General features: G+C 37.5%; 1 protein-coding gene across 5 annotated transcripts in view; it reads right to left on the bottom strand.

The window, feature by feature from the left end:
* The window catches only part of AFF3 (ALF transcription elongation factor 3), a 563,963-nt gene that overhangs the window by 14,777 nt on the left and 533,917 nt on the right, over positions 1 to 15,269 (bottom strand). For 4 of the 5 annotated variants that reach the window (XM_073664860.1, XM_073664861.1, XM_073664862.1 and 1 more), the window contains 3 exons: positions 9,058 to 9,194; positions 5,946 to 6,017; positions 4,183 to 4,276 (listed from right to left, as the gene is read on the bottom strand). In XM_073664860.1, the coding sequence (XP_073520961.1) occupies positions 4,183 to 4,276; positions 5,946 to 6,017; positions 9,058 to 9,194 (303 nt within the window). Of the gene's footprint in view, positions 1 to 4,182; positions 4,277 to 4,743; positions 4,847 to 5,945; positions 6,018 to 9,057; positions 9,195 to 15,269 lie in introns of those variants that run through there. The other variant, XM_073664864.1, reaches the window with a different exon arrangement.

The raw sequence follows: 15,269 nt of genomic DNA, 5'->3' as shown, positions 1-15,269 counted from the left end.
GTGAGCAGGAGAATTCTCCCACGCTGCAATGGCATTGAGATGACAGGCTGGATCGCAGCTGAGCGCTGCCATCCAGCATGCCATCCTTCATAGACACTGCAGAGCGCAGGCATGCTTGCGCTCTGCAGTGTCTCTGAAGGATGACAAGCTGGATGGCAGCGCTCAGCTGCGATCCAGCCTGTCATCTCAATGCCATCCCAGTGTGGGAGAATTCTCCTGCTCAAGCGCTGAGCGCAGGAGAATTCTGCCACGCTGTCAGTGATGTGTGTCCAAAACTTTTGGTCTGTACTGTATGTGACTGACATGTTTCTATCTATCTAATCTATGTGTGATGCTCTATTCTTTCTGTTCTAAATTGTCGGGTACCGATGCTGAATTGCCGGCCGGCTTTCTTAAAGAGAGTATCTTCTGAGCAGTTTGTCAGCTTTTGGACACCTTTGAAGGTGTTTTCTATGTGTTTTTGTTTGCCTGCCATTGGTTTTAACGGTGTTCTAAGGTGTTCGACGAACAGTTCCACGAACATCCCGGTGTTCGACGAAGCGAACCGAACCCGAACACTACGGGGGTGGCTCATCACTAGTCTTTAGAGCAGATGCATGAGTGGACAAGTCATACGCATCAGATTATCTACGTAGAAAGCGATGTCCCACTTACAAGAGTTGGAATTTCTACATACAGTACAGACCAAAAGTTTGGACACACCTCATTTAAAGATTTTTCTGTATTTTCATGACTATGAAAATTGTACATTCACACTGAAGGCATCAAAACTATGAATTAACACATGTGGAATTATATACTTAACAAAAAGTGTGAAACAACTGAAAATATGTCTTATATTCTAGGTTCTTCAAAGTAGCCACCTTTTGCTTTGATGACTGCTTTGCACACTCTTGGCATTCTCTTGATGAGCTTCAAGAGGTAGTCACCGGAAATGGTTTTCCCTTTACAGGTGTGCCCTGTCAGGTTTAATAAGTGGGATTTCTTGCCTTATAAATGGGGTTGGGACCATCAGTTGTGTTGTGCAGAAGTCTGGTGGATACACAGCTGATATTCCTACCGAATAGACTGTTAGAATTTGTATTATGGCAAGAAAAAAGCAGCTAACTAAAGAAAAATGAGTGGCCATCATTACTTTAAGAAATGAAGGTCAGTCAGTGCGAAAAATTGGAAACACTTTGAAAGTGTCCCCAAGTGCAGTTGCAAAAACCATCAAGCGCTACAAAGAAACTGGCTCACATGAGGATCACCCCAGGAAAGGAAGACCAAGAGTCACCTCTGCTTCTGAGGATAAGTTTATCCGAGTCACCAGCCTCAGAAATCGCAGGTTAACAGCAGCTCAGATTAGAGACCAGGTCAATGCCACACAGAGTTCTAGCAGCAGACACATCTCTACAACAACTGTTAAGAGGAGACTTTGTGCAGCAGGCCTTCATGGTAAAATAGCTGCTAGGAAACCACTGCTAAGGACAAGCAACAAGTAGAAGAGACTTGTTTGGGCTAAAGAACACAAGGAATGGACATTAGACCAGTGGAAATCTGTGCTTTGGTCTGATGAGTCCAAATTTGAGATCTTTGGTGGTGCTTTGCTGGTGACACTGTTTGGGGATTTATTCAAAATTGAAGGCATACTGAACCAGCATGGCTACCACAGCAACTTGCAGCGGCATTCTATTCCATCCGGTTTGCGTTTAATTGGACCATCATTTATTTTTCAACAGGACAATGACCCCAAATACACCTCCAGGCTGTGTAAGGGCTATTTGACCAAGAAGGAGAGTGATGGGGTGCTACGCCAGATGACCCGGCCTCCACAGTCACCAGACTTGAACCCAATCGAGATGGTTTGGGGTGAGCTGGACCGCAGAGTGAAGGCAACAGGGCCAACTAGTGCTAAGCATCTCTGGGAACTCCTTCAAGATTGTTGGAAGACCATTTCCGGTGACTACCTCTTGAAGTTCATCAAGAGAATGCCAAGAGTGTGCAAAACAGTTATCAAATCAAAAGGTGGCTGCTTGAAGAACTTAGAATATAAGACATATTTTCAGTTGTTTCACACTTTTTTGTTAAGTATATAATTCCACATGTGTTAATTCATAGTTTTGATGCCTTTAGTGTGAATGTACAATTTTCATAGTCTTGAAAATACAGAAACATCTTTAAATGAGAAGGTGTGTCCAAACTTTTGGTCTGTACTGTAGTTTTTCTTAAATCATATGACAAATACAGTAATTAAGAACTATTAAGGTTATATTCAGACATGCTGGTTTTATGGTGTACTTTGCGGCTATTATTGTAAAATTACATTAAAAAAAAACAAAAAAAAACTGCTGTTTCATTATTGCAGTCGTTTTGCAAAATTGCTAAAAAAAATTTGGCACAATATGGCAAAACAAAAAAAATAATTACATGTTAATAAACCCTTGTAGCGTTGGCATCTCTGGTCCTGCGCAGACATTGTCATATACAACCCCTGGCAAAAATTATGGAATCACTGGGCTCAGAGGATGTTCATTCAGTTGTTTAACGTTGTTGAAAACCAGCAGATCACAGACATGGCACAAAACTAAAGTCATTTCAATTGGCAACTTTAGGGCTTTAAGAAACACTAAAAGAAATCAAGATTAAAAATGTGGTACTCAGTAAGGGTAATTTTTTTCAGACCAAGCAGGGGAAAAAAATTATGGAATCACTCAATTCTGAGGAAAAAATTATGGAATCATGAAAAACAAACACACAAAAGAACACTCCAATACATCACTAGTATTTTGTTGCACCACCTCTGGCTTTAATAACAGCTCGCAGTCTCTGAGGCATGGACTTAATGAGTGACAAACAGTATTCTTCATCAATCTGGCTCCAACTTTCTCTGATTGCTGTTGCCAGATCAGCTTTGCAGGTTGGAGCCTTGTCATGGACCATTTTCTTCAACTTCCACCAAAGATTTTCAATTGGATTGAGATCCGGACTATTTGCAGGCCATGACATTGACCTTATGTGTCTTCTTTCAAGGAATGTTTTCACAGTTTTTGCTCTATGGCAGGATGCATTATCATCTTGAAAAATGATGTCATCATCCCCAAACATCCTTTCAATTGATGGGATAAGAAAACTGTCCAAAATATCAATGTAAACTTGGGCATTTATTGAAGATGTAATGATAGCCATCTTCCCAGTGCCTTTACCTGACATGCAGCCCCATATCATCAATGACTGTGGAGATTTGCATGTTCTCTTCAGTTATCTTTATAAATCTCATTGGAACGGCACCAAACAAAAGTTCCAGCATCATCACCTTTCCCACTGCAGATTCGCGATTCATCACTGAATATGACTTTCATCCAGTCATCCACAGTCCACGATTGCTTTTCCTTAGCCCATTGTAACCTTGTTTGTTTCCATTTAGGTGTTAATGATGGCTTATGTTTAGCTTTTCTATATGTAAATCCCATTTCCTTTAGGAGGTTTCTTACCGTTCGGTCACAGACATTGACTCCAGTTTCCTCCCATTCATTCCTCATTTGTTTTGTTGTGCATTTCCTGTTTTGGAGACATATTGCTTTAAGTTTCCGGTCTTGACGCTTTGATGTCTTCCTTGGTCTACCAGTATGTTTGCCTTTAACAACCTTCCCATGTTGTTTGTGTTTGGTCCAGATTTTAGACAGCTGACTGTGTACAACCAACATCTTTTGCAACATTGCGTGATGATTTACCTTCCTTTAACAGTTTGATAATCCTCTCCTTTGTTTCAATTGACATCTCTCGTGTTGGAGCCATGATTCATGTCAGTCAACTTGGTGCAACTGCTCTCCAAGGTATGATCACTCCTTTTTAGATGCAGACTAACAAGCAGATCTAATTTGATGCAGGTGTTAGTTTTGGAAATTACAATTTACAGGGTGATTCCATAATTTTTTCCTCAGAATTGAGTGATTCCATAATTTTTTCCCTCTGCTTGGTCTGAAAAAAATTACCCTTACCGAGTACCACATTTTTAATCTTGATTTCTTTTAGTGTTTCTTAAAGCCCTAAAGTTGCCATTTGAAATGACTTTAGTTTTGTGCCATGTCTGTGATCTGCTTTTTTCAACAACATTAAACAACTGAATGAACATCCTCCGAGCCCGGTGATTCCATAATTTTTGCCAGGGGTTGTATGTTAAAATAATGTTTGATTTCTTACCTTAAAATAATCAATGAGAGCTTTAGAATACTTCACTGCATGGTCCCTTTTGAGACGAAACATTCTCCAGTACAGAAGAGCCAAACAGCGGTAACTAGAAGTATATAAATATGCCAGTAAAACACAGTCCATAAATTACATCGCACCCAAAATACAACTATTCTGCTCATCAAAATGTGATGGATGAGGTTGTGCCAGTTGTAAAATTATTTATAGGCGTTATGTCAGTATAATAGCTGTGAAGATAGACAGTAAAATCCAATTTGTGTTATACTCCTCTCTTTTTCATATGATAGGCAGGAGATGTTGTGATAGAATGACTGAAATAATTAGTATTAGCGCCATTTAAGTAGATATGGTAGACTAACATTAGTCAGCATTAACATCTTTGCTCCACCAGCATACACAACCCTAAAGGGTTATTCATATAATTCACATTTATGGCATAATTTAAGGACACCAGGGTCCCAAAAATGTCATTTTAGATAAACAGATGCGTCTGTTATTAAGGGCTGTGCCTACCTTAACCCCCTCACCCCCAGACTATTTTCCTTCCCTTCTTCCAAGAGCCATAACTTTTTTTTCTCAGTCAATATAGCCGTATGAGAGCCTGTTTTTTTGCGGGACAAGTTGTACCTTTGAATTCCTTTTACCATACAGTGCACTGCAAAACGGGAAAAAATTCCACCTGTGGTGACAATGTAAAAAAAGTGCAATACCACAATGGTTTTCTGTTTTTTTATTTACCATATTCACTATATGTTAAAACTGAACTGGCAATATGATTCTTCAGGTCAGTATGAGTACGCAGGTGCCAAATATGTACATGTTTTTTTTATTTAAGTGGTGAAAAAAATTTGGCAATTTGTATGGAATTTTTTTTTACCTTTGTCACCATTTTCCAAGACCTGTAGCTTTTTCAGTTTTCGGGATCTGGGGCCAGGTGAAGGCTTATTTTTTGCACCCTGCGCTGATGTTTTTACTGATACCATTTTGGGGTGGATACAATGTTTTGATCGCCTCTTATTGCATTTTAATGCAATGTTGCGGCGGCCAAAAAATTTTTTTTAGATTTTTATTTTCTCTTTACGCTGTTAACCGATTGGATCATTTTATTTTATATTTTGATAGATCGGACATTTCTGAATGCAGCAATACCAAATGTGTGGGTTTTTTTATTTTATTTTTTTATTTTCAATGGGACTAAAGGGGGGTGATTTGAACTTGTGTTTTTCTTTCATATTTTTAAAGCCTTTTTTTATTTTTTTCTACTGTATTTGTTAGACCCCTTAGGGGACTTGAAACTTGTGCCATACATAGCAATGCTCCTGCATAGCTATGTATAGTAGAAACCACCTTTTGAAAGGATGGATCATAGTGTTAGGCACGGGGGTCATCAGCAGACAAGCCATCGGCACCCCGCGACCGCATCATGGGCGCGCTGATGGGGGCATGGAATGGCGCATGCCCCTGTCAGCGCATCTTAAGTCCTGCTTTCAAAAATTGACAGTGGGATTTAACAGGTTAACATCCGTAAGCGGACCATCACTCCACCCTTGTCTGTTAAAAGCATATTATGGCAGATTAAATTAGCCGTCATGTGATGAGAAAGACGTAAGCTCAGCATGAGCCCGCATCAAAGGCAAGGACACGGCATATGACGTAAATATATATCATATGTCATGAAGGGGTAAATTAAAGCGACATAAAATAAAGCTTATAATATATTCCAATTTATGAGTAATAATTGTTAGGCTACAAACCATAGAGCTGTCATTTTCTTGTCCTGAGTAGATGCACTGTGTCTCAAATGTGAATTTAGTCTCAAGGCATACCTTTAAAAAAAACAAAACATAAATGTAAAAAACATTCAAAGATGACACAGCATACAGACAATATATAGTTATTACAGCTGAGTGAATCAATTTGATGTGAATCACATTTTTGCTAAGTTGTAGGAAATTCGCTGGACCATGCGAATAGGAATAATTTTCGATTCACACAAATTGCCAAAAAACGTCACTATTTTTCACAAAGCATAAGATTCTGACAACTATAGAAGGCTCACATGACCTCAGCCACAGCCGTGTGGACTTCGCCATAATGCCTTGCAGCTATCACATGATATGGTATAGCACAGCCTACAAGGATGGACTATCAAAACCTGTAAAAAAGCCAAGATAAGGAATGCAGCAGCTATGTTGTGGTCATTATGGATAGTGAGAGAACATCTGTGTTCACAGCTCAGCAATAGAAATATGGAGAGAAAGCCATAAAACATTCGAAAAATACTACATTCAGTGTCTGTTCAACTTCAACAGACGGGTAAGATGAGTGTAGTAGTCTGCAAATAATACAAAGATTCAACTGAAAGGATGAGAGAGATAGGAGAGGTGCCATACCCAGTGTGAGTAATCAGTGATATAGTATATCTGGTAGCTTGTTGTGCTGTATTTGAATTACACATATTTTTCTTCATGCACTAGAAAGCAGCAAGTCAACAAAACATTTCTTAAAGAGTAACCGTTGTTTTAATTTTTATTTAACTAATGAACAGTACACATGAAAATAAGAAGCTTAGTAATATATACTATCAAAGAAATCTGCTTCTTTCGCCTCCTGGACTGATCATTCATTTTCAAATTTTTCAATTCACGGGTAAAATCTGTATTCAGTAAAGACAGACTTCACCATCACTAAGATAGGAGATGAAGGTTGCTACTGCTAACATTCTATGTAGATAAGGGGTAAGGATGAGGGAGGAGTTCTGCCTTTAGCTCCTCCTTTCTCCTTCTCATTCATAGAATGTTATCAGTACCAACTGTCCTCTCCTATCCCAGTAATGGGAAAGTCTGTCTTCACTGAACACAGATTTTACCTGTGAATTGAGAAATTTGAAAATGAATGATCAGTCCAGGAGGCGAAAGAAGCAGATTTCTCTGATAGCATATAGTACAATGTTTCCTATTTTCACGTGTACTATTGATTTATGAAATTTAAAAAAATTAAAACAATTGTCTTTTACCTTAAAGATAAAAAAAACCCTTTATGTTAGAGAGATTGTGCTTGTCTAAAGTGACTGTACTGAAATTTTGCATTTCTTGTGGAATCCTGTTTCTTAAGGGGGAAATAAGGCCACGTTAACATGCTCAGTACTCGGTCACTATTTTACATCAGTATTTGTAAGTCAAAACCAGGAGTGGTGATAAATACAGAAGTGGTGACGTGTTTCTATTATACTTTTCTTCTGATTGTTTCACTCCTGATTTTGGCTTACAAATACTGATGTAAAATACTGACCAAAAACTGAACATGTGAACATGGCGTAATTGTGTTAAAAAAATGCAAAAGAAAATTAACCAAAATCCAAACTTATAACTGCAACTGATTACCTGACAAAGCATGCATTTCACAAACTACTTTTCTCTTTTTAACACGTCTAACTAGTCGAATTTTACAACTGGACACACCACACCAATACAGTGGCTTGTTGCAGTTACTAGCTTTTTGGATGTATACCTACCTACTGTACCTGGAACTGCTTGTTATGTTCTTTTATAGAAAGGGGAGATAATTGTTTTTTGTTTTTGTTTTTTTTTGTTTTAAAAAAAAAAGAAAAATCTTTAAATTTTTTTTACAAAAATCTAGACATTTAACTGAGCATGTCAAGTCCAATTTGACACCCGTAAACGCCACATCAATACTGCTGCCTGTTACTGCATTAGCAATTGTACTCAGCCACTTAGCATCTCTAATTATGTCCTTTTTGGGAAGAGCGGGTTAATTGTGTTAAAAAAATGGCAAAAATAAATGTACACCTTTTAAAAACTAAGATTTTAATTAATATCCCATTGAATACAAGAACAGTTTTTAAAATTTTGACAAGACCCGAGTTTTAAAGAATATTTTTTAACCCATATCATGAAAATAAGTTTAATAATATAACTTTCATTACAAAATCTTCAGTTTTACTTAAATTAGTTGATGCAAAAATTAATGCATCCCACATCAAAAACTACTACATCTAGCATTTTGAATGACCTCTATAATTTTTAAGGACAGCACTAAGGATATGTGAACATGTTAAGTATTTGGTGCAGAACTTTCTGCACCATTTCTGCATCTCTTGGAAAGAAAAACGCAGCGGCAAAAATGCTCGTTTTTGCTGTGTTTTTTACTTGGGTTTTTGCTGCAGATTTTTCCCCACTCATTAGTATGGATTTAAATCTGCACCAAATCTGCAAGTCACAAATAAGCAACGTGTGCATGAGACTTCAGGATTCTCATTCACTTTGCTGACATCAGGAAACCGATCAGGATTTGTGACAAAGCTGCACTGAAAAAAAAACGCAGCAAAAATGCAACATGTGCACACAAACTAAGTCTCTAAGTCATGAAATCAACATATTGCAACATCTATCTTTCCATTCTTCAAGGACAACCTCTTTTAGAGCCTGGATGCTAGATGGAGAGTGATGACAACTTGTCTCTTCAGAATTCCCAATAGGTATTTGATTGGGTTCAGATCAGGAGACATACTTGGCTACTGAGCCACTTTCACCCTGTTATGTAATTTTTTACTTAAATATTACATATTTTTTTGTTACAAATATGCAATAATAAGAGACAACTGCAGTAATGTGTTATGATAAAGTTTTTTTATCCTTATGATAGGTTATGAATATTAGATCCATGGGAATGCCAGGAGTTGGATTGCCATCTAATAGCTGATTGAAGGGACTGGGTTGCATCAGAAGATGCCCATTGTTCTGATATTAATCGTCTATCCTAAGAATCATTTTTTTATTCCAAGAAATGCTCTCTAAACTCTCGCATTCCCAAAATGTTGCAGTTTGCTATGATTGCAGGGATTACCTTATAAGCTCCACTGTTTCCGAGTACATTGTATAGGGGGACTTGGATTCCATTGGCCCATGCTCCATGGCATTTCCACATTCAATAAAAGCCAGAGCTGCTTCTGTATAGTTCAGCACTTTTTCAAATTTGTCCACCTTGTAAAAAAGAAATATTAAATGCGTAAGCAGCAATATTACATTTGCTAAAGGAGACGTGTGTACAGGAAAATAAAACTAAGATTCTGCAAACATTGTGGTTTTATTTTGCAGAAAACTCACTGCATACAGATTCAAAGTACACTAGACTACAGCAAATACTGAGTTCAATGGAAATTGTACAAATTCATATACAGTAAGCTCCCCCTAGTGGCTAACAAAGGCAGACAGAATATTGTAATTATATTTTGTTGTTGAGAAAAAGGAAACTTCAGATGTAAAAGTGTAATAATAAAACTGAAATGTAAAGCACAGTTTATAAAAATAAACCTTGTCAACCTGAAAAGTCTGTAAAAATTGTCTCAAAATTCCTCATTGGTTCCCCATACTTCGGTGTAATCATAGGTCACAGTGAAACAGCCATCATAGTGGCGTTATGTCACCTGAACGTGTTATCCAATAGATGTGGCTCATAGTTACGCTTAGTGCTCATTTCTTGCATGTATCTATTGTACTGTGCAAGCGTTTTATGCAGGTGTGGAAGAGATGCTCCAAAGTAAGAATGGTTTCACAAATTGAAGTGTTAATAGTTTATTTTTTATCAATTACAAAATGGAAAGTGAATGTTCAAAAGAAAAATTTAATTGAAATCAATATTTGGTGTGACCACCCTTTGTGGAAGGGAACCTAAAACAAGTGATGATGTTTTGAGGACAAAGTTAGGGATTTTGTAGGATTATAATCAGGTGTATGAGTAACCTATTATACCAAACAGGTGATAATGATCTTTATTTTCATATGTAGGTTGAAACACAGCCATTAACTGAAACAAAAACATGCTTAAAACTGGGAGAGGAACAGCCAAACTCTGCTACAAAGGTAATGTTGTGGAAGACAATTTAATGTCACAGATCATACACCATGGCAAGGCTGAGCACAGCAACAAGACACACGGTAGTTACACTGCATCAGCAAGAAGCATCAAGAAATGGACAACGTTATGGACCATAAACGCATTGGTCATCCAAGGAAACAGTGCAGCAGATGAAAGAAACATGTTTACTTCCCTTCGTAATTGAACAGTCCAGCAGTGTCATTAGCTGATGACTGGCTGTTAACAGTGATACCTAGATACACCTATTTACTATTCAGAGAGGTCTTCATGGAAGAGTTGTGGTCAACAAGAGCTCAATCGGGTGACCTTTTGCTGAGTGGTCGGTTTCCCTTTCTGTTGAGCCACAGCCTGATTCGTCTGTGTCCAAATGCTAATATTTTTTTGCTCGTTGCTTTCCTTCACTTCACGTGTTTTCCATTTTCTCTTTTGGTTCTTTCCTATCACATTTTGGGATGAGCTTTATATAATCACCTCTCACTGACTTTCTTTGCTGGCTATACTTCTAAGTAGATTGTGTTTGGAGTTCCAGCTCTTCTACTAGGAGTTATCTTGCTTGATTAACCCCAGTTGCTTTCCTATGGTCTGACTGTGAGTCCTCCCAGCACCCTTCCCTTTCTTTTACGCTTGAGGGTCTGTGAGGTTTTTCACTTAGTTCGTTTATTTTTTCATTTTCGCGACCAGTTGGGTGCAGATACAGCATCTCTCTTTGTAAGTCATTTTCTTCTACCATTGCCCGAGTTAGTGTGTGAACATGTTTATAACACACACCTTTCATATGGAAACAAGGCCAAACGACTCAACTACGTATGAAAACAGGAACTGAGGTGCAGAAAAATGGCTGCAGGTGCTCTGGACTGAGGACTCAAAACTTAAAATATTTATTTGTAACAGAAATCAGTTTGTTTGCCGAAGGGCTGGAGAGCAGTACAGTAATAAGTGTATGCATGGAACAGCGAAGCATGGTGGAGGTTCTTTGCAAGTTTAGGGCTACATTTCAGCAAATGGATTTGTTCAGGATTAATGGTGTCCTCAATGCTGAGAAATAATGGAAGATACTTATCCACCATGCAACACATCAGGGAGATGGGCTCCAAATTTGTTCTGCAGCGGGAAAACAACTGCAAACATACAGCCAATGTCATTAAGAACTATCTACAGAGTAAAGAACAAGAAGTCCTGGAATTGATTTTATGGCCTCCATAGAGCCCTGATCTTAAAATCATTGAGTCAGTGTGTCATTATTGTACATAAAAAAGAATAGTGGCCACTACAGAGCAGCTTTTATTTTTCCACAACTAAAAAATACAGAAAAATGTTGTCGCATTTTAAACAGTTTTACACCAGATTTCTCAGCCAAACTGTTTGATGAATTGGAACAAATTGTTTTCTTATATTTTTGAACCCCTACAATTTTATATAAACAAAAAAATTTGGAAAAAATGCACTTTATCTACACTGAGCACTTTGCTGTTAAACAATTGTTGTAAATAGTAACTCAGCCACTAGATGGCGACATATCTCTATGAATGTAGACAAAATGCTACAGCACTATTATTTGCCAACCTTAGGGCTTGTTCACACGCTGCGTTTTTTTCTATGCATTTTTACGCCAGAAAAAAACATTTTATAGTAACAGCAAAGTGAATGAGTGAATAAGTGAAATCCCATTCAAATGAGTGGGGAAGAAATGTAAGCAAAAACACAAGTACTGTATTGTACGCAGGGCTGTGGAGTTGGAGTCGTGGAGTCGGAGTTGGTGTCCATTTTGGTGGAGTTGGAGTTGTAATCGGAGTCGGTATAAAATGGACCGACTCATACTCCTAAAATGTATAATAAATTGGGTACACTAATTCATTGCAGTTTGTGGGGAATATTTTTTCATAAGAATTTGAGAAAGTTATGAAATGTCCTATAAATGTCTGTCCTATTCCTGATCTAAGGGTCTAGACTTTTAGCTGAGATGAATCTGTGCTACAGTAAATTTATCACTTAAACATGAGCCATGTATGAGGGAGTCGGAGTCAGAGTCGTGGAGTCGGTGTCATAGAAATTGATTAGTCGGAGGTTTGGCTTGCCAACTCCACAGCCCTGATTGTAGGTACTGTTTTCCCTGAGCATGTCTTTTTTCACACTTGTATTTTTACAAGTCCAATTTGACACCTGTAAATGCTATATGAATACTGCTGCCTGTTGCTCATTAGGATTTCTGGACCTGTACTTAGCTACTTAGCATTTCTAGTAATGTCCTTTTTGGGAAGAGGAGGTTAATTGTGTTAAAAAAAAATTAGCAAAAACAAAATATATAAAAATCCAGACATAAACAGTACTAGCATAAATGAGTACACCCCCTTTGAAAAGTAAGATTTGAATCAATATCTCACTGAATACAAGAACAGTTTCCAAATTTTTGACAAGACCAGGTCTCATAGAATATTTTTTAACCCATAACATGAAAGTAAGGTTAATATTATAACTTTAATTACAAAATCTTCAGTTTTACTCAAGTTAATGTTGATGGAAAAATTAGAACATCACACATAAAAAAAAAAATCTGCTACAAATACTACACATGTGCACATACTCTTACTGTGACAACTAAAAAATGAGATGTAGTAACCTATAGGATATGCCTGTATTAGGGCAAATTCAGATGGGACTCAAGCACAGTAATACATGGAATGGCTGTGGGCCTCCCTAACTGTACTAAACAGTCTCATATATGCATAAAAGGCTGTCAAGTTTGGGTCCGGAGACCCGCTGCCAGTCCATGCATCACAGCCTGTACATGGTACGAGTTTCACGGGCAGTCCACTGATTCCGTGTGCTCGTCCGGTTTTACATGTATTAGTCCGGTCCATAAATCAGATCAGAATAGTTCATGCTGTGATTTTTTTCCATGCAGAGCACCATCTGCAAGAGTGTAGACTCAGCAATGGGCACTGGCCCACTGATTACAATAGGTCTGTGTGCTCTCCGTGTTGATATTCTTTTATGATATAATTGAAAAGTCCAATGGTACTTTTAACTGTATTCCTTTGATGTAATTTCTTTTTTTTTTATGTATTCTTTATTTTTAGGTAAATGATAACATGTTAACAAAAAATAACAATTATGAGAATAATAACATTTCAGAAAATGTAAAAAGGTAAGCTTAAGGCGTCTTGCTTTAATGTTAATGATATTTGTACTTTAAGGGTATATCTAACAGTTAAATGTGAGTTTATATAGGGATGCATTTTATTTGTTATTTTTCTTGTTCAATAGGATTTAAAATTAAATTATTTACAATACTGAATTATAATGCTGATTCAAAAGAGGTCGAGCTTTTTAATATGATGTAATAAATTTATACAAAGTGATTAAGTGGGTTTCTTCTTTTTCATACAGATGGGTACATAGAAATTAAAGAAATCAATTTTTTGAAGACAAATTTAATGATGTCAGATGTCACAGGACCCCGCCGTACATAGATAGCAGCGAAGCTAATTTGCTAAATGCCTCATTCCAACACTTCTGTATCCCGTACATGTTCTGTCTTTTTAATGGCTTGAAGTCTAAGGGGTAACATCTCTAATTGTGGAGAGTGACATGCCATTATAAGGAGACTTATAGGTCATGTAATGCTCAGCTGGGAAATTAAATATGCAAATTGCATGGCGTCTAAGTCTCCTTACATCAGCATGTCACTCTCCACAAGGAGAGATGTTACCCCAGGCTCTGATAACACCAAATCAGATCTCTTGCTCTGCACTGAGGAGGGGCAACAGCCCGAAACATGTGTCTGCTATAGAGATTCTGGTTTGGCTTTTATTCTAAGTCATGTGACAAGGCTCGTTAAACACTCCAAATTGACTTTTAGGATTGCTACTTCCATTAGGTGGCACTAGAGTTCAAGTCCTCATCCTCTCTGAAGAGGCAATTCATTGATTGAACAAGTACCCAATATGTACCTATATTGGAGCTAGTGACATATCCATTTTTGATCTCAGCCACCAATCAAAATTACCCATACAAGTCTAAGGGTCCATGAAAAATCACTGATAGCGCACATTGCCATCAATGTGCACTCTATATTTCAATGTATTTCAAAGAAGAAGCTTTGCAATTCATTTATTTATTTTTTCATAAAAAAAAACATGATGAAACACTGATGGTAAAAACTGACACTGACCAAACACTGATGAAAATCGAATAGTTTTTTTGCGTACCAGAAAAATCACTTATGTCTAAATGAGGCCTTAAAGAAGCACTCTCATTATAGTTTTTATGGGCTAAACCTGTGTGTCATTCATTTTACTCATGTACAAAAAAATAAAAATCCAAACGAAAAAAATGGACAGCTATCGGATTACACATAAATAAAATACATATGCTGACAGGTTTTTTTTTTCATGGGCCAATTGATTTGAATGGACGACTTTGACTTGGATAAATCATGGGAATGTCTTAATTTTCGCAAATGAACATGGACATATGAAGAGCCCCACAGACTATAGCGGTTAGGCCATGGCCCCGCTATCAGTATTTGGTCAGTATTCAGTCAGTTTTTTTTTCTCAGGAGTGGGAGCCAAAACAGGTGAGGAACAATCAGAGAAAAGGTATAATAGAAACAAGTCACCAATTCTGCATTTATCACCCACTCCTGAGAAAAAATACTGACCGAATACTGACCAAATACTGATAGTCGGGCCGTGGTCTTACATGTTGCATCTGTGAAAGAGACTAATATAAAACGTACATGAATCATGGACGTCTGAATGAGGCCAGTCTTAGTCATTGACTTTTTCAGCTCACATAAGGTCTACCTTTTTTCGGTCATGTAGGGTGTGTCTTAGTGCTTAGACTCTCTTTCAGTTCAACTAATTGTATTTCTTGGGTTTATGCTTGACATGAAAAGCCACCTGGGACTAGAAATATTAAAGGCAATAAGAATAACCTTGAAAGCTAAAAATGACATCTATTGGATTTCACTTGATCCCTCTATGACTACATTATACAAGGTTTTTGTGCCTGTAACATAATATTGCTATAAACACGCTCTTACACCGGGGTTGTATAATTACTTATTTTCAAAGTAATTGCTTGACAAAAACACTCAATGATACAAGCATTCCATAATTTAACAAAGCCAGTCATGCTTGTAATAGGTTTTATAATTATGTTTGGTGGTTTGTGCTGAT

The sequence above is a fragment of the Phyllobates terribilis genome, unplaced genomic scaffold (assembly GCF_046119375.1).
Source record: "Phyllobates terribilis strain yellow unplaced genomic scaffold, ASM4611937v1 Scaffold_2__4_contigs__length_985480577, whole genome shotgun sequence".
NCBI classification, from domain to species: Eukaryota; Metazoa; Chordata; class Amphibia; order Anura; family Dendrobatidae; genus Phyllobates; species Phyllobates terribilis.
This window is presented reverse-complemented; position numbering and strand designations above follow the sequence as displayed.